This window comes from Ascidia mentula, chromosome 3, assembly GCF_947561715.1.
Source record: "Ascidia mentula chromosome 3, kaAscMent1.1, whole genome shotgun sequence".
In the NCBI taxonomy this organism is placed as follows: Eukaryota; Metazoa; Chordata; class Ascidiacea; order Phlebobranchia; family Ascidiidae; genus Ascidia; species Ascidia mentula.
In genome coordinates, this window is record NC_138568.1 from 4,464,182 (window position 1) to 4,484,108 (window position 19,927).

At 41.2% G+C, this 19,927-nt stretch overlaps 2 protein-coding genes across 10 annotated transcripts in view; one reads left to right on the forward strand and one right to left on the reverse strand.

Moving 5' to 3' along the window:
- Positions 1 to 8,942, forward strand: part of LOC145895353 (WW domain-containing oxidoreductase-like) — a 26,463-nt gene extending 17,521 nt beyond the window's left edge. The window contains exon 10 of the mRNA XM_082984141.1: positions 8,736 to 8,942. Within this exon, the coding sequence (XP_082840267.1) occupies positions 8,736 to 8,942 (207 nt within the window). The remainder of the gene's footprint in view (positions 1 to 8,735) is intronic.
- Positions 8,861 to 18,587, reverse strand: LOC145895355 (uncharacterized). Of its 9 annotated transcripts, none has more exons than XM_082984149.1 (12): positions 18,160 to 18,587; positions 15,189 to 15,230; positions 14,817 to 14,893; positions 14,363 to 14,464; positions 13,148 to 13,913; positions 11,988 to 12,169; positions 11,374 to 11,455; positions 10,598 to 10,716; positions 10,088 to 10,207; positions 9,633 to 9,838; positions 9,360 to 9,486; positions 8,861 to 8,999 (listed from the first exon to the last, which is right to left on the reverse strand). In XM_082984149.1, exons 9-12 carry the CDS (start codon positions 10,188 to 10,190, stop codon positions 8,992 to 8,994), a joined length of 444 nt encoding a protein of 147 aa, XP_082840275.1. In that variant the 5' UTR covers positions 10,191 to 10,207; positions 10,598 to 10,716; positions 11,374 to 11,455; positions 11,988 to 12,169; positions 13,148 to 13,913; positions 14,363 to 14,464; positions 14,817 to 14,893; positions 15,189 to 15,230; positions 18,160 to 18,587; the 3' UTR covers positions 8,861 to 8,991. The 9 variants fall into 9 exon arrangements, with proteins under 9 accessions (XP_082840275.1, XP_082840276.1, XP_082840272.1 ...); XM_082984150.1 differs by having other exon boundaries at positions 13,148 to 13,289; positions 13,421 to 13,522; positions 13,830 to 13,913; positions 14,363 to 15,230; XM_082984146.1 differs by lacking the exon at positions 14,817 to 14,893.
- Between the last annotated feature and the right edge of the window lie 1,340 nt (positions 18,588 to 19,927).

Here is a 19,927-nt window from a genome sequence, read left to right on the forward strand (position 1 = left end):
TTGCATTTAGGATGAGCCCCAGTCTTCTGGCGATACATCCTTATATGCCGCCCGTATCACATCCACCGAACATTTTGTTGCTTTGCGTTGATGAACTTGAAATAGGAGAATTTTGTAAAAACAGAAAGCCCAATTCAAGATATTTGACGTTAGGAACTAATTAAGCTGCAAAAACAGACCGTTGTTGGCGTCCAACTGTTGCAATCATGCTAGAATGTTAAGTGGTCATTGTCGTCAAGCGACACATGCCGGCCGGCTTTATGCATTCATGCGTTGCGTTTTGTGCAACGAAACTCGCAGAGGAATTCCGGTCATGCAAAACCAGGTGGTGCAAACCGTCGACGCACTCTCTGTTTTTTTTCGAACTTTTTGCCCAACCCGGTCTAACTATCGGGCGTTTTAACCAAACAGCTCCAAATTGTAACCCAACCGATGGGGGCTTAATGAGCTCGATTGAAAAATAACTGGTACATAAATAACTCGATACAAAAATTATGCACAGACAACCAACTGTCAATGACGTCACCACCGGCGTGGGTAACGCACTGTCAGTTAACCGTGACGAGGGGTTTGCGTGCTTGTGGCTTGTGGCTTGTGGCTTGTTTGCAGTTACCGACTTACTTTAAAACTGGTTCCAATTAAGGTAACAGTCGCAATATTTGAAACGCCAAGCAAGAATGTCTCATTTTCTAAAAGCATTCTTTTGCTATGTTCATACATTAGTATGATTTTTTTCAGGTGACTATGTTTTCTTTAATAATGTTTAAATGATAATATTGTTGGAAACACATGGCAAAACACTTGATTATTTTTAGTCTAGCCTTGTATGAAATGTATTGCCCCCAATATTGACTAATAAGTTTTCTGGTAAACCCAAGGCATTGATATTTACCCCGCTGGCGTGATTAACTACGTCTATTCCAATCACGAGGTTTAAGATCACGAGGTTGTCGCTAGACAGCAACAACCGCAAAGCAGTCCATCACTGTCTGACGCGTTTCCATCTGGTTCTGCAGCTTTAACCGCGTTTAGGCTTAGTCTATAGGTTAATCCAGAGTCTGATAACTTGGATGGTCGCATTAAAGCTGCACAACCATAAACAAAATCGACATTTACGGCGAAGCTGCGTTGACAAATTTATACAAACATCATTGTCTGTTTCCCTTTATCGTGTTTTGCTGTTTATTTTAGCATTGGGATCGATAGTTTACTATGTTTTCAAAATTCTGCAACCCTGCGAGAAGCTGAGGAAGAAGTGGTTCTGATCCAAAGTCGCTGTGATGTCAGTAAACCTGCGGTAGACTGTTATTGCTTTAAAACCCGAACTGTTTCACGTGAGAAAAACCAGAACAGATACTAATAATAAAAGACACTGTGAAGCGAACGTTTTTCAAACAAATTGAATAATTACAGAAATAAATACGTGGATAACCCAGTCAGGGGATATGAAAAAAGTGTTTCGAAAGAGTTATTACAGATTAATTAAATTACAATACGCATGGCAGCAACAGCAACAAAATACTTTCAACCCCGGCGAAAGGGGTCAATGAAAATTAAAATGTCGTCGGCAAAATTATAAGGACAACGAGTCCAACGTCATGCATTTAAAATAGAATTGTCAGTGTTGGAATGGCGTTTCAATTCTAAGTAATGATATATATTATATAGCCCTCTAACCAAACAAAAACAAGTACATTCGCGTGGAAAGAAACTAATGGAAATAGCGACTAGGCCTTGCATGAGAACCAACGCTGCCACAATCCACACCAAACACGGTAAAGCCAGAAGCAGCACGCGACTTGTTGTCCAAGTTTCGCCGTGCATTAAACGATACTCGAGACAAAAAAAACATCACCGCAAAACAACAACTGATAACAGAAAACGCGGATCCGTGTCTTGCGCCGCCTTCCACCAACTTCCAAATCCCAGCTGACGATTCCTAAATCCGCGGTCGATCCATTGTTCTTGATTTGACCCACTTCGTCGTCGCAGCCGCTTTTCGTTGAAACCGTCCGTCGCGTGGCCCACAGTCGACACGGCCGGGTGTCTGTGTAGCTGCCAAACCACCATCTCTCCGGGCCTAATCCACTTGTATTGTTTGTTTACCTCTCAATTCCACTCGAGGCTCTGCACTTTAAACCTATGTTTGCAGTCAGCTGGGGCGTTATAGTACTAGCGGGACTCGTCATGTTGGAGTTGGTTTACGTTAGGTGATGTTGCGGATAGTCGTTTTTCGTGTTATTGCGCAATACCGAATATGGCGATACGTGTCCGTACAAACTATATACGTGCTTCGCCACTCGCTGCTTGTAAATACTGTTTAATTTTTGGCAAGTTTAATGTCAACAGGGTAAACAGACTTTTTGGGTTTTGTTTATTCGCAACCAAGTCGAATTCTGTCAAATTGAATCCAATGCAACTTGTCACTGAAATTTGTTAATAAATATATAAATGAGTTACGTGAACATGCGGACGTCGCCAATTCCAACTGCTGGTAAATAATATAAACCTTCCATGACGCAAAATCATTTCCAATTTCTGCTAAAGACATTGTACAGAAAACCGTAATAACGTTCACATGAAATTAAATATGTAATTAAAACCGATTTTCCGAAATATTTGAGATGTCCAAGTTTTGAGTGCGTCTCCATATGCCACGGGTTGTTTTGCTGAACATGAAAGTTCACATGATTTATGAGCGGATCTGAAATGTCAAAGGTCGTTTTGAGTGGAGCTTGTCCTTTGCAATTTCATCGTCGTTTCATGAATCACCTGATTATCGATTGAAATAGTGTTAAATTTGGCAGATCCATAAATTTTGCAAAAAGGGAAAATTTTCTGAAAAGTTTAAAGTTCTCAGCAGACATGGTCACATGTTTTTTTTACTCCAGACCAAACACGTCATAATACGAAGAATGTAAATGTTTTGCGCTAAAATACTCCCTATATTTATACTCACAATTTTGCGTGCATTTCTTTCATAACAACAATTCCTCAAGAACGTACCGAAGTTCGCTGGTTGTGTTTTTGCTTGAGTGGATGCAGTCTGCTACAAAGCCACAATGATGTCACTGCGGTTGGTTCTGGGTGCGGGCAGAACGCCGGGATCACCACTTCGCGTGCATAGCGCCTTAACTCGCGAACAACACACCAGAAGACAGTAGGACACGGGAGACTTTCTCACTGGCGGAAATATCAAAGCATCTCGCATCGGATCTCGGGTCGCAGTCGTGCTTGGTACACACGTGTTGTGGCCAATGCGTCCTTGACGGTCGCTGTTCTTTTCCATAAGTTCATATTCAATTTCGATACTTTATATGGAAAGTGCGTGCGAGTATAATCTGAATTTGAGCATGTTTTCTAAAACGACCGTGATGAAAATATGGAACATTATCAAATATAGAATATTCCAACGAATAAAGAATTATTCTGCGTCATGCTTACGTGCAGAGTCTTGGAATTCACCGAAATCTGTTTCATATTTAATGCATTACACGGGAGTTACGCCATCTGTCTGGCCAGTTGGGTTTGCGGTTGTTTGACATTTTGAACCCCAAAGAACCCGTGTCGGCAACTCGAAGAAGGCCGTTTATTCTTTAAAGGAAAAACTTTGGGTAAAAAAACAACCCACAAATTGAACCCGTAAACAAACGAAATATTTCCATAATTTTTGAACGAATGTGCGACCAACTCCAATCATGTGCATGTTATCAATATACTTGCGGAAGGAACACTGTAACCCTTTCTTACTAACGGTCGCAAATAAAAGGCCCACACTCCCCTTTAAAATTTCACGCCCCTTCTATCACCCAGCGGAGCGTGGTGTTTAAAGTCACACGTTAAACGCCGAAAATCCGATGCGAGCTCCCGGAAACATCGGTCAAAGTCGTCGGATAGTTTGAACAACAGACCCGTAACGGAGTTTGGCTTTCACCTGGCGACGCAACTGATCGACTCCGCGCGCCCTGCTCAATCCCAGTCAATCGACTTTTTGGCCACCGAAAGGTCACAATGCCCACAACTGCATTGGGCTTCGTGGTAATTCGGCAGCTTTACGCGGCCGCGCGGAGCTTTTTATAAAATCCTGATGGCTTCTTTCGTGATCCGTGTTTGGGCAATACGCGGATAATCCGCCTCCGAACATGTTTGCAATTGGACAGCTAGCACGTGGTGGATTTTCCCCGTTGAAAGCATCATGTTTATCACATTTTGTTAAGTGCTGGCAATGACCTGGGAAAAGCCTTATGGAGGTGTTTTGGACGAAAGAAGTTGTTTAAAGCCGATACGTTTTGTCTCTTATCGTCCCATGCGTGTGTGACAAATGCGTTTTTAAAATACGGCGGAACAATTGAAGAACATTCCCAATATTATTTACGCCTTAAATGCGACAAAAGGCAGTGATTTAATCCAAACATCAAAAGCACACAAATTTCCCATGGGCGAGTTAGCGAAAAGGACACCATTGATATTATTCCGCACAACGCAAAATTGCAGCGGAAGTGTAGAGATTGCGCAGCAGCCCGTAGCATTACACAAGGTGGCACAATCGGTTCCACAGCAATTGTAAGGGCTGCTTCTTCTAATACAGGAGTTCTAAACCTGGGGTCCATGAACCCCCAAGGGGCCCGAGAAGATGCATTAAGGGGTCCATGAAACGAAATACAATTATTCCGAAAATCCACAATTTGACTAAAAAACTAAAATTATTATTGAAAAAAGTTTCGCTCTGGGTTTAACGGTTGTACGTGCATGCTAGTGTTTTGACCATCACTATGTTGATTAAAACCTAATTTCGACATTTGCAATGTGTTTCTTGCAAAGAATGTTTTAGGGTTTGTGATCCAAAAAAGGTTAAGAAACAATGTTCTAATGGAAAGTATCGTGTTTCACAAACCCATGCTATTGTTTTTCTTCAAAACAAACGCAAAAAGAGAATACCCTCGTCACTTTGAACGACAGAAGACCTTGCACGCTATATTTCGCGTCGTGTTTGGCTTTTCAACTTGGTTGCAACCCCTGAATCGTTAGGTTTCATCAACCGCAGTCGGATGTACGCCCAAGTCTTGCCAGAAGTTGTTAGATGTGCCCAAAGAACACTTGTGAACCACAAAAAGAGGTGGACCGTGAAACCCACTGCATCACGGCTCGCTGCAGATGCACTTTGCACCTGCCCCTGTGGTGTCGCAACCTTAGCTGCGTCAATTCTTGCATTGGAACTTAATCTATGCCTATTTCGGTAACCTCGACAGAGATGAACTTGTACATTTATATCGAAAGGAACTGTTCGAACCCTCTGCTTTTTTGCATGCATTTATAGATGTTGCAAATTGATGTCGCTGATCAAATATGAACAATTGATGATATTAACGCAAAGCATGTAATTCACCTAAAATTTTGCACATGTACACATTTTGTAGGGATCAATATAGTTTGCATAAGGATTCCCGTTGTTTAAACATTGCTGCGCATCGTGAACAGCAAACTACCGCTATGTTCTTAAGATGCAGTCCATCATGCAATGCGTGAAGATACAAACCGCCGCGCGCATTCATTGGTTCAATTCTTCCCTGGGTCCTTAAATTTGTTAGCAAACGTCATGGCAACGCACGACGAGATGCCGGTGTCACATGACCAAATCCCATGAGACCCACTTGTCACGGTGTTGGGTCCTTCGCTTCTCCCCAGCGAAACAATGTACCCTGTTCATTTTTGCGCCTAGGAAACCGTTGTCTGTTGCATTAGCACAGCGTTTTCTGTCTGGCAATTCAAATCGTAGCCATATACCTGGACGGGCGTAACTGTTGTCTTTGTAATACGCGCTTCTTGAAAGTGTACTATGTAAAGTGATGGCAGCGTTTTGAAAACTGTATTGCGATAGTACTCAAGAATGTCTTTTCCCGCATCTAACAGTTCCCACAGATGTTTATTTTGCATGGTATTCCATAGATAGACTTTCTGAAACCCACGCTTTACCATTGCACTTTTAAGCAGGAAATGCATTCGTGGTGCAAGATAAGCCGTGTTTGTGATTCTATCCCTAATAAATTAAATCTTCCACCATCATTGCATATAACAAAAGTCGCTTCGTTGATATTAATGGCAGAAACCGCCGGGGTGCGCCCTGAGGCTTGGGATACATTAGGTGTCACGAGCGGAGTCATATCAGTTCGCCGCCGGGCATTGCGCAAACCCCAGCGTTCAGTGAATGCGGGATAACGAGCCCCGCAGTCTGGCACGCCATAAAAACGCCCAACCACGCGGCCGGCGCGTGTTCGGGGTATCGTACAAACGCCGGTGTACAGAGGGTTCGCGTGGTCCACGGAGCGCGACGGGCGGTTTGTTTTGCCCGTGACGTCACGAACACGCGAGTCGGCTCGCCGGTGACGTTCAGGTCGAGGGCGCGCGTCAATTTATGACGCCAGCGGTGGTTTTGTCTTGCTTATGTTGTTGCATATATGCCACACGGACCAAGGTGCTTTGCACGAAAGCGCGGGTGTTTTTTAAGTTTTATTCTGATTGTTTGTTGCATGGGAAGGTATAGCGTGCGAGGCAAGCCCCGGATACAAGTTGGAATTTGAGCGGACCGGTTCGAACCCTCTGCTTTTTGCTGTGTCAAGGACGAGGAACTGCTGGTCCTTCGGAATGTGCCCTAGTTCACAGCCGTGCAAAGAGTAGCCGTAAACATATAGGCCCATTCTTACAGAGGTCTGTTTTGTAGGATTTGGGCCTTACCTTCTTTGCTAAGTAACTGGTAAAACTACTTTTAGTCATAACAAAGTTATTTCTTTAATTTAATTTGCTCTATTTTATGATAGTTTGGTTTTATTTGACGCAATATACTTCTTGTTGTTATTACATTGTAAGCTAGTTTGTGGTGACGTTCATGCTGCGGTGCAATTTTGTTTCATTGTATATGGAAAGTACATAGCCCCTAGCTTGGATTTAATGTTTTGCCGAAATTCCAAAACGTAAATTATTATTTTTTTATTGTTATTATTATTATTATATATAGCAAAAATCATATTGTTTGTCGTAAATTGCAATACCCCGAGAGCTTCATCTAACAAGTCTAATCAATACAGTTTAGCATGGACGAGCTATCCTGCTAGTCAAATGGTTTTCAACTTGCGATTCTGCATGACGCTCAGTCGTGTCCAGTATTGCACTTTCCTTATTGCAGCATTTGCATGTTTTCGGTGCATGCAGAATTGAAACTGCGCCACAGCCTCCTTGGCCGTTGCAATGACGCTGGGGTTTCGTATCTTGACGTGCTCAGCCCCCGCCCCCAGTCTAAATGACGCGTATATCGGTTACCACTGGCGTGAATGGCCGCCACCCAAACATGTTTTTCCGTATATCTCTCGCGTGCAAGCAGCTAGCGGTTTGAGTGTTTATGTACTGGTGCCTGTGTGCGGTTCAGTGCAAATGCGTTGAAATTATTACTATTATTGGTTATGAGCCGTTCTAAGGTGGGTGTAAAGATCATACAAATGCGCGCTTCGAAAGGCTGTACTTTTATGTTGCTAATTCGAGCAGTTCGCCATTCGTTGGGAAACGCGAAAGGTTCGCCGGCAAAGGTTATCAATATATAACTGCGCCCGTTAAACAAACCCTATCGTCTTTATTAACATAACAAAACCACGGAAAAATTTCAGGTCCTAAATCACATTGCCCACTGCAGTATGTGGTTTGTCATCACCTTTCCACTCGGTACATTGCATGTGCGATATCGCAATATAGAGAAAAGGATTGCACACATCTCGAACCTTTAATTGCGGATGGCCAACATTCAAATTACACACGCATATTGACCACCGACTTGCCCTTGATGGCTCTGATACAATTAATCGTAAAGGGCAGGAGACGATTTGTGATGCGCACGCGGTAATTAAACCACTACAGGCCCACATTGCTTGCGCATAATGGCGACATTGACAAACCTGTTCTTTTGTTGTGCAGATGTATTTAACCGCAAAGCAGCCTTGCATGCATATGTGGAATGTGGGATTAATGTAGGCGCCGCGGAATGAGGTCTGCTATTGATAGTATGGTTTGATTTATCTTGCGTGGGGGTATCCGCAATTCGTTGTAAATCATCCAGGCTTTTCATCGAAAATTGCATATACGTATTTGTATGTAAAAAGAATGAAAGCCAAAGGTTATGTACGATCGTGCTTTCCACTACTTGCTCTGTATTTGCCAAGACTATGGCAAGTGAAAGCATTCTAACGGATTCGGGCTTCAAAGTGGTGCATATGTTTAGTCGGAAAACAAATTCACATTATTCGATTGCTACGCCTGTTTTGTGTGCTTTTATGTAATAGACTCAAGATGCAAAATATTCTAACCAACTTCAAAACTACTTAAAACCAAGACCTTAAGTGAACCTGAAGAAAAAAAAACTGTAAAGCTTGACTGCGTTTAAGCTTTCATTTTCTTTTCCAAACGCGCAGAATTCTTCACAGTTTTGTATTTGGTATCGTCAAACACGACATTAGTACACAAATTCAAGCGGAATTAATTTCTCCCCTGACGTCATCGTCAGTTTGTGCTCGGTAGAATCAACTCCGTAAAGCTCAGACTCGCAAAATGTAGTAATTGCTGGTGCACAGTTATGTGGAGATAGACGTATAAAACAAAACTTTATTTACACGAGCTTTTGCGAGTTCAATATCACTTCATCCTGAATCTCGCAAACTCATGAACGTCATTAAATCTGCATTCATTTCATGCAGAAACAAGGTGCAGCATGCACAGTGTTTGTTGCCACAGCACTCGAACTTCACGGAGTAGGCGGTTTGTATTTCAACAACTGCTGCCGTTGTGAACCGAGCGAACTGGGTTCGAATCCCGACGCGGCCACCGACCTCTGGAAGCTCACTGAAGAATTGATTGAAGATCGACTAAGACAAAGAAATGAAGGGCCCGCATGCCTTTTTTAGCTGAGCTCAATTCGACTTGTTCGTTTGTCGGCGGATCCCAGCCTGGTTTTCAAGAGGCTGGAATTAAACAAAACTGTTTTTTTTTCACGTGTTCCAAACACATGTATCATAGGCTCAGTTTATTTTAGGTTTTTCATCCATGTTTTTATACAAGTTTTACGTTCTAAAGAAAGACTAGAGTCAAATTCCTGTACAGTAGTTACAAACACCAGCACTTTGCAATAAGTGTCCCCAAGGCAAAAACATGATACCAGAAAAAAATGAAGTTCATTTCGTTTTGCTTGCAGTAACGAGTTATTCCAAAGTATTTCAAGGTGACCAACAGGTTGGAAAAAAAAACTGGGTATTTATTATGCGTTGTTTTCGTCGTCATGTCATAGTCATTGTTTCCGAATCAAATAAAATTTGTCAAATCACCTGGTAACGGTTTTTGATTACGCTCGGAATTGAAGACATATGGCTGAGATTTGAGTATGATGTTCCAAGCCAATCCCCAGATGGAACCCAACGAGCTGCCACCATAAGTCAGTAATGATTCTGTAGCCTATACATGAAATTCAGTCGCTAATTCTTGAAATAAAAAAGGTTACTTAACGAATACGGGTATCCTGTAAAACTATATACAAGTTTATTCATGCACGATTATGTGCATAATTAAAAACCTTTGACAGACACAAATTATGCACGCACTAAAAGCAAGCAGCTAATTCGATTCGGTCCGCAGAGCCTGTGCACAGTGGTAACACTTTGTTTTGGACCGGTTATAGTAGGGTGGTTTGACAACAAGGGCCAGCCTGACGTCAGCCAGGACCCCTCGCTTCGACCACAGGGAAATTTGATCCTGTTCTGGGACAATTCTTTCGTGCAGGCAATCGGCGGTATAGGGTTTTGTTTTGCTGCAAAATAACAAAACGCGGTTGGAAGTTAACACGCAGACAAGCATTTTCTCTGTCAAACAAGCGTTGACTAGCATTGATTAAACATACATAAGTTTTCTGAGATAACAACGGTTTCCAAAGTATTTTGTTCTGCCAAACCCCACAAATGGCATTTGTTTTGGTGTGAGCCATGTTTGTAAAAAAATTAAGATACAAGCGCATGGTTGTAACTTATTGACAAACGTTACAACAAGATATATTCATTGCCTGTACGCGGCTCGGGCGTTTTCTTGCCTGTCTGCATCTTAGTTGAGAGAAAATGCTGATTCATTCCAGCCTGCGCCCAGTTCCATTCGGCACTCTGGCCCATTTGCACGCAATGCTACTCTGCAGAGGAAGGGTAGTTTTTTCAATATGGCGATCTGAGCAATAACTTAATTAAAACTGTATGTTTTGTTACAATGCCAACTATACATTGGTAAATAACTATCCTACGCTTAAGTTAACTATACAATTTTAAATACAATCAGCTACGCTTGGTTTTATTCGATTTATATCTGACCTTTTGATACAAATCATGTTTGCGCCACCTTAAAACATTTCCAACGCTCTTCCACGTTTATTAAAGCAAATGAACAACAAATATTTGTGCAGTAAATCAAATGAAAAAAAATCACCAGATCCTATTTTAAACTGTCTTGTGCCTTTTTGAAATATCCGGACCTTATGTAACGGTAAAAATAGCCTTATCCGAAGGCCCCCCTCCCCATTCCTCACCACAAAGGCATGCTGTTTCGAATTTCCGCCTCAGGTTGCTTGGATACGTTCGCTCAACCGTGACGACCTTGCCTTTGCGACTTTGAAATTCCAACCCAATTTGCACTTTAGTGACGCTCCTACAGTTAAGAAAGAATTACCATCAATAAAATACATTGGCATAAATACAATGGAAGTTTAAATTTTTTTGGTTTGTTTGACGCTGTGACAATACAAAGGATTCGAACATTCGATAACAATGTTTGTTAAATTTTTAAACAAGTAAATTGGCTTGAAAACTTTTCTGCAGCCAACATAAACTCTTCTAATAATCCTAAAACTCGCGTAATTTTAATTTTTTTTTGACTCGATAAAATACGCTATTATTAATGACAATAAACAAACGTCATCATTGAAGCGGAAGTCGCGAATGTGAATGATAATAATGAGAGGTTGTAATTTAGTTCAAAATTTCTCTAAAACCGCAAATACCTCATAGGGAATATACCGTCAAATAAAATAATATCAAACTTTCGTTTTCGTATCAACAAATAAAATGTACTTGTTTAGCCTAAAAAAATGACTTCCAATAGCGAGCGAGACGCGGCAATTTCATTGTGTTTTTTGCCATCCGTCTCATCGCGTTGCGACAAGCCCCCATTTTGTTTTGTCCCAGCGAACAAAATTGCCCAATTCCATCCGCATCGAATTCGCCATTACGGCAACAGGACTACGGCGCTGACGAAAAAAGATTGCATATCCTACATCTACGCATTTTTGCGGTTCTTCTCACTCACCTGTTTTACTTGGACGCAAGAAACGACTCCGCTTCAGCCACAGCTTCTTGGTACTTCACTTGCAAATTGGAAGTCACGATATCTGCAACAAAAAGAAAAATAACTGAAACCAGGTAGTTTTAAACAAACCGACTTGTACAGTAGTCTGTGTTTTCTTGCACACATATGGATATTGAGAAAAATGTTGAAGTAAAAATTGACGGCCCAAACCGTTTGCAAATATTGTGCTATACTATTGCCGCCAAACATAATGTAATTTTCGATAAAGCTGACGATATATCTGACACAAAAGCCTCGCCGCATGGTAGACAAAACTTTGGCAAAATAATGTTAAGTCAGAAACTCTTCTGCATTGAGAGTTGTACGAAAATATTTGATGTTCATGTAATACAGTTATTGCCCTTCTATTTACCAAACAGATAAAAACGACTAGGAACTTTGGTCAGTGACAGGCGATTGATCGTGGAGAAATGGAAAAATGCGCAAAAAATGTAAAGGCATCGCAAAAATAGTTACAGTTTTGCTCAGTAACGTCATCGCAAGAAAATGTAATTCCGTAAAAAAAAATCGCGGCCAATGGCGGCGGTTAAACAAATGGAAATTAAAATATTTACCGATAAATGTGGTAGGACTGTATACCGGCGTTTGGGTGAAGCTACACAGGTCGGCCGCCGGCGCAAAAGTCAACCATGCGCAACTTCTGTGCTTTCAGTCACTCATGTGCTTCCACATTCCAAAACGATTTTGACGGGGTTCCAGTGCGACCGGCGTCAAACACGACGCGAGCTCGTCCCACCTGCAACACACAGACGAGCGTTGTTGTCGTATGCAGCAGAAACCGTATGACGATGACACTACAGTCTGATAATATTGTCATTCTCGTTTGTGCAGAATACCTTTCCAAATGTTGGCCTTTTGTGGCACAAACTGCGATAATTTAGTGGTACCGCGACATGTCACTAATATTGATCAAAAATTAATCGGCGTTTGATTGAAAATAAGCATTTTTTCATTAGAAACCTAGAAACAAGCACGCTATTGCTTGCCAACGCCACATAATCATCTGACGCAAAAGATTTTTATGTGGGGTAGGCTAACAATGAAAAACTATTAAGTGTAGCAAATCGATTTTTTGTTTCAACATAAATGAACTGCTAATTTTTACAGTTTCGAAACAAGCAAAAGCCCGCAATGTCTTAAAACAACTAATGGCCCTTTATTGGTCAAATCCAATTTTCGTTATTGCGTGCACTGTTCACGCTATAGCGATTGTGCTCTGACAGAAAACTGCACCAGTGCTAACAGTGTGTGTCTAAATTGCGCAGGTTATTATGCAGCCAACCATACAACAGATTATCTACAGCGCGAAGATTTGAAACGCGGCCAAGCGAAGAATTCGGGCTCCTTGGAGTGGACTCTATGACGTCATGCTGCTTGAACCCACTTGCATTTGATTGGGTTCAATTTATCCATCAAAACTTATCTGCGCGCGTATTTACGTGAAAACATTAAAATAATTCAAAAATTAAAAACAAAAAAAATCACCTCTTACACGATACGTTGAATTGTGCGCAGTTGTCAGTTCATGGAGGACAGCAAAGTCTCTTTGAGATTGTGGTAACTCAATGCATTTGGAAAATGCTTAATTTAAACTGCGCTCTGCGTGAGATTTAAAGCGTACCTCAAGCGCCTTTTTGTGCGAACGCCAAACCACAATTCACATGACTGCGTTTTGACGTCAATGCGAATAACCAAGGCAGGTCCGTGCGAATACCTTGAATCTGGTACTGCCACCAATGCACCGCGAAGTTGTTCGGTCGGGCGGAACGTCTGCCACACTTTTAAGTACAGTCATTCCATGTCGCGATATTTTTCCTTTGATTTTAGAAGCATCCAATCAGTTGTGGACCATAAGACTAAAAAACAGCAAAAAAATAGATGTATGACATTGTGCATATTGCATATAGTATGAGGTATATACATTGAATTACAGAAACTTCTTGCGTATTTGCGTAGATATATGTTAAAGACTGAAAACAAAGAAAACCTGCAACGTTTTTTGTATTTGATTTTGCCACGTCCTGGTTAGGTATTGCGCCTATTATAAAATCTTGTTCTACTCGCTGGGGCACAGATGTGTTGTCGTTGTCTATTCAAAACAATCATACAAAAGCTATTATGCAAAACAAAGACGGGTTAACACAGTACAGAATCGACAAAAATATTTTTGAAACATGTGCCCTGATTTTCATGAACTTGGCGAGCACCACAAGAAGGCCAGCAGTGCGAAAGTTAGCGTGGTGTTGTTGTTTTAGCATCGACAACTTGTTTTATTTGATACGAAAACTTAAGCATCCATGCAATATTCTTAGCCTTGTTTAAAACGCCCAAAAATCCGATCCGCTGTGACAAAATGGCCGAGACGGTCGCCCTTATTCTGTCGACTATATACATACAAACAGAAGTGCGACCGAATTCTGCTGTGTCATCTTCGGTTGTGGGCCGATATGTCGGGAATGTTGGTTGAGTAACGAAAATGCCTACAGTTGTTCAAAGGAAAAAATATTGATAAGGGTTTCACGTGTATTTTTTACTTCAAACAGTAAAATTGTGTTACAAAATGTTGTAAATGTGAGTTTTATTCGTAAAAGTATATGGTTGATAGGTTTCTAGTGCTTCTTTTGTCACAAGACCCAGAAAAATGCAAATGTAAACACCATTAGATTTAAATTGACAACATTTTATAACACAGTTTTTCTTTTATCACAAGGCCCAGAAAAAGATTTTACCAAAGCAGGTAAAATGTAATGGGCAATAAATGTGCAATTAATTAAAATATCCCGAAATGTTATTTTTTGTCATTGTTTCTGCTGAATTAAAATCACACTGCCATTGAATATTACCATCAGTTCTACATATCAAAAAAACAATAAAGCGTTTCACTTTTTACGTTAGTGGACAAAATCAACTTGTGGAGTGACAAATATACCTTTTTGAAAGATCTTCTGTCTGCAACAGCGAATTTCCACTGCGTGTTCACCTGTCAATATCTTGTCAAAGGACAAACATCAGTCTTGCGTCTTCTCTATGACTAAAAATAAACAAAAGTATCAAGAAACGTGATATTGGGTACTTGCAGCACAAGTTGCTCGTTTCCATAGCAATAGTTTCTTAGGTTTAGATTGACATTTTGTACCCGTTCAAAAGCACTCAAAGACAACACAAAATGCGATCCTTCAAAGGAACTTTGACTCGTTTTCCGGTGCTGGAATGAAATAATTATTTAGCTTGTTGTCTACGATCTGCGTGGCAATTTCTTTTTGATTTTGTATTTTTGGTTTTCAGGGACGTAAAAGAAGGAATCATCTCATGAATACAGAATACACATTGTCTAAACCATACAAACTCATAATATGTATATGATATTTCAACATAAAACTCACTGCAATAGTTTGGATTAAAAGTGAATCCATAGGCTTTTAGTGTAGTATTGATTTTGGTGCGTCATTGGAATGAAAGACTGTGACATATGTGATTTAGATTTCGGGTGACTTTGAAAAATCATAAAGCGCCTGGAAACTCTAAATAAGAATCAAAAGCAGGCAAGATATTTTTAATATCTGGATATTTATGTGATATTTATATTCATTATAATTCAACAAACCATTTACATATTGGGTTGACAAGCTTCTTCTACGTAAAGAAAAGTTTAGTGAAATCAACTGGCTATAATAAATCACACCATCGTTGAGTAATTTCTTCGGTATTGCAGTTGTGTGTTGAAGCCACATATCTGGTCGTTAAACATATGTTACCTGTCTTGTTTCCGTCCTGTGGCAAGACATTGATCCTGCGGCCTTTGAACGAAAGAGGATTTGTCAATAAACCGCAAAACTATGCTGTGATGCAGAAACTATTTCACGTATAAGCAACTGAGCCAACAGAGCTTGGTTTATTTCCGTCGTATTACACCCAGTTTGGTACCTTGATGTCTACTGTATATTCACCACAAAGTGGAAGTCTCGTGGGCTAAATTTAGCCTACAAGATTGTTGTAAGTCACATCATAGCTGCACTGAAGGGCCTACTAGTCCCAAGCAGTGGCTCTGCAGCTTACTATAAGAATGTATCTCGTTTTCCACTGCTCACATCGGCAAAAATGTAATAGCGCATATTGCAATTCGAAATTGTCGGGCTCTTAAAGATCAACATGGTCTTTCAACCTCACCCACATTTGTGTGTTTCCTGGTGTGAAACAGAGCGCATAATTGCGAATGACAAATAAAAGCTATTTTTAATTTCACTGTGTATTTCGTGCAATCATCACCCTAGTGTTGATATAAGGGATCGCGTTTGCTTGCATTCTCTAAATCTTCCGCAGTTTCTACAAAGAAGAGCAACCATCATTCCTTATAGATCCGTCCTCCACGGATGTCTCGCCAAACAACTTCGCGACTCTCCACACTTACCGCACGCGGGGGGTGCAAAACGATATTAAGGCTGAGGCCTCAATATTTACCATGCCCGGCAATGAGATCGCGCCACTCTTTGGTACACATTGTGAGCAGGTTAATGTGGGCCTTGTTGCGAAAGCCGGTAACCTTGTTTGCATCGGATCAACAGTCGTTACGATAACGCTCATGAACTGGGCTATGGGGTCAACTTAGCCTGTGCTTGCCGAGTGTTGGCTCTGTTCCTTTGGAGAGGTTAACTCCCTAGTGGAGCACACCGTTCTATGCCGCCTTCGTGCCTTGCAAGAAATTCGTCTGCAAACAACGTGATGTAATGGTAGTTACGCAACGTGTATATATATAAACGCAATAACCTGCCTCGGACTTTAGACCGCAAGACCCATATTTGGTTGGCTCACTTTGTTAAAGCAATGTTGTATCCAACATGTGCGGTTGTGTAAATGAGAATGCAGAATACATTTTTACCACTTAAGCGCGTTCGGATTCGATCTAACCGGTATTGGATTGTACAGTTCAGCTCCTAACCAATATAGTGTCCTTGTAATTAGAAACTTTGTTACATCCGCTGAACCCAAAAGGATGATTTTCTCAACCCAGAGAAATCTTGCGATATTTTCCAACTCAAATTGCAATTTTTTTCATGGGAGTGAAGTATACGATAATTTCGACGAAGATACCGGCATTGGACGTTTCGAAGCATAACCGACATTTTCGTAAAACTGAAATCTGCCCCTTTGATGCTCTGCGATAAAGACAATAAATCGAATTTTGTTTCGATAGCTTCGTTTACTCGCAAACCAAAAACTGCCGTTTTGTCACCAAATCGCACCAGTAACAAAAAAATTGTGATTTTCTGAGATACCAAATTATTTGACAAAGCATACAACTACAACGGCGAGATAATTGAGCAGTCAAACGTTGAACATTGACGTGTGCCAGAGGAACGTTACCCGAGCACAAGCCTGTGCACAAACAACACGATTCAAATGCTGCTACTTTGACAACCGATCAAAATCTGGTGACAGCGGGAGGCCCCACAGCGTACGCACGGGATGGCAAGTTCCTGCGACAAAACAGGACGACGACGCGATTGCGATAGTCAAAAGCGCCATCAATTGTCGTCGGGACTCGAAGTCGACTGAAAGACGAGATCAGGTTACCGACGTGGGACATAAGGAGTTGGTAGAAACACACACGCGCAACGATCGGGACTTGGATGGCTGCTTATGATGGGCGGATGTTGCCTCAACGGGTGTATGATACCGGCCGTCTTGCTTTGGAGCTTCCTTTTTAGTGCTGTAAAGTGCCACAGATACGGTTTGTGTCACTGTGACTGTTGCGTTTGGTTTGGTTTGTTTACTTCTTGTGTGCTTTTTGTTCTCACATGTTCTCGATGGTGTGGCTTCTCAAACTTTTTTTGTTCTGTGACCCTTTTTAAAAAAATATTTTTCAGTGCGATCTATAACCGTAAAATAAGCAATTATCCCTACAAAAGCTAATATGTTTTGCGACCTCAAAGTTTTATTTGGCAAACCCAAAGCAGGTCATAGTTTAAAAAGCCCTGCTCTATTAAAAATGGTCAGCATTTTACGATTCCTTGGTTTTCGGCTTTTCGAACCTATAGTAACACAGCACGCGCAATGTACAAAGTTGATTGCCGTTAATTGGTTGGAGGCATTATACTTTTATTGCAATTTTGCCCTTATGGTTGATCGTAAGCCACCAGTGTCCAAATCGTAAGCCACCAGTATGTTATTATTGAAATGCAATACTTGCATCCCAAAGCCTTTGGATATAAATCAAACCCTTTATGTCCAGGTTTATTCCAATTAGGATAAACGTAGTCAACTCCTTTATTGGAAAAAAGTCGAAGAAACTCCCTTTTTTTATTTGAAAAGGTGTTGAAAGCGAGTTTTACGCTTTGTGGACATTTCTATTGATTTAGATTTCGTGACACCGTAGTGGGAAAAACATTAGTGTTCAACCGCCCTTTGGTTTGCAGGTGTTGGCCACTGACCTAAATATTTGACCTCTCTTGCTCGGGTATCGCTTTCGGTTCTCTGGAAACTTTTTGCAGCCTAAAAAACGTGACAGGCTGTCGGCCGCTATCAACATCGTGACGTAGTTTCGACTTTTTTCTCCACAAATTAAATTTTTAACGTTTAGTTTCTAGATTTCTTTCATTTCAGCCGAATTTTAACCCAAATTTAGCTTTTTGCATTGTATTAAGGCAGCACATTACCATGCAATACATTGCTTTCAAATAGAATGACAGAAAAAAACTAAAACCTAAAATAGATCCTACATTTAGTTACCTTGATTTTCCATTTCCCAAGTGGAGCCTTGCTTTAATAGCTATTCCTGGTAGCGGTGCTTGTGTGCTGGTTTGTTCAGAGCAGTAAACCTATCAAACCTATTATTCAAAAGCGGCATGCAAATATTACGTCACTCTCCTTCACCACAACAATAAAGGGATCGTTTTGCTTTGACCGAATGTCAATACAGGCAAAGGGCAACCTATTTTTGCAGTTACACACCTTGCTATTTCTCAAATTCATTTTAAAATAAGAACAAAGTCATTTCTTTGTCAATCTATTTCCTCACTTTCGCCACGTTCTTAGCAAGACTTCCTATTGGTTTAAGACCTTCGTTTAACTTGGCTGCGTTTGTGTCCAAACCTAGAGCAAAGGCTACAATACAACATTAAAGTAGTCCTGTACTTCGGCATGCCAATACTGGACGAACCTCGTTCGAAGCTGAGGGCCACTCGTGGATCCTGAAACTTATCAGCACAAAGTTGGAAAAAATCGCGAAAGGTCTGCAAGAGAGACTTGTTTTGGCAAAAATTTTGTGCATAGGATTGGAAATTTTGCTGGTAAAACACAAACAGATTTTCGGGATTCACACCAGGGATACCAGCCCTGAAGTCGGCTCACACGGGCTCTTGACGTCACGCGCCTCTGTGATGACGTCGCGCCTGGTTTGCCGGGCGTCAGACACTGTTGCGCGCTATGCGATACATAGCGTGCTTACACCTTGTCAGTTAGTGTGTTTAGACGCATGTGTCGCATCGCCTTGCTTGGCCTCTGGCCTCGTACATTTATTATATCGCGCGAAAGACGGGCTTTGTGGTCTCTTTGCAGCACGATTGACGAAAGCAACTGCAGAAGGCATTGCAATATCTCGTGCAAAGAATCAATTCATGATGAGCTGGCAGTTGCAAGGTTTTTGCCTCTGCGTCAAAGGGGCGGGTGGCCTTACTCGACAAAATACCTTGTTACCAAGTTTAAAGGAAGACTTACCAAGCACTGCCCTTGTATAACACCGGAAACTCTTTTCTTACCTTCGTCCTGGCCCAAAGTATTTGCCTGTTATGTGGGGGAGAACTCGCGCAATGAATGTAACCTTTCACCACCTAGCACTGCACAAAGAAAGCTGTTTCTTTGGCACGAATACGTAGTTTTTTAAAAACTGTTATGTTTGAAGACATTTCAGCATGTAAAAGTCTGGAATGGTTACACGAACACAACATTATTGAGCGGCCCTTTACACATTTACGCTCTTACCATTGTGAACGGTATGTCTGGGATTTCGACAGTGAAATATCAGTAAAAACGTCGTTCGGCTTGGGCAATGGTTTAGTATGCTTGAACTTATGAATGTAAAACTCTTTGAAAGCCTAACACGCTCGTCCTCGCTCTCGTGTCTTGTTTTGGTCGAGACATTAGCGAGAATGCGACGTGCTCGTCCTTGCTAATGTCTCGACCAAAACAAGACCCGAGTACAGTTTCATCCCAATACGACTACACGTTTAATTCTTGGGACTTTTGTATTTACCGCTTGTTTTGAGAACAACTTGACTACACACCCGAATTAACCGAAGTATCATAACAATAAGTACAATCTGACTTTGATTTGTATTTTTACCATTGGAACGTCCAACAGCAACCTTTAACATAAAGTTATCGATGAAATCGTTTATCACGCATATACCGTACCCATAAGTGACCACACATTACACCTGAACCTTGACCCACCAAATCAATCCCAGCTAACCCCGTTTACCCCGGGGTTCAAAACATG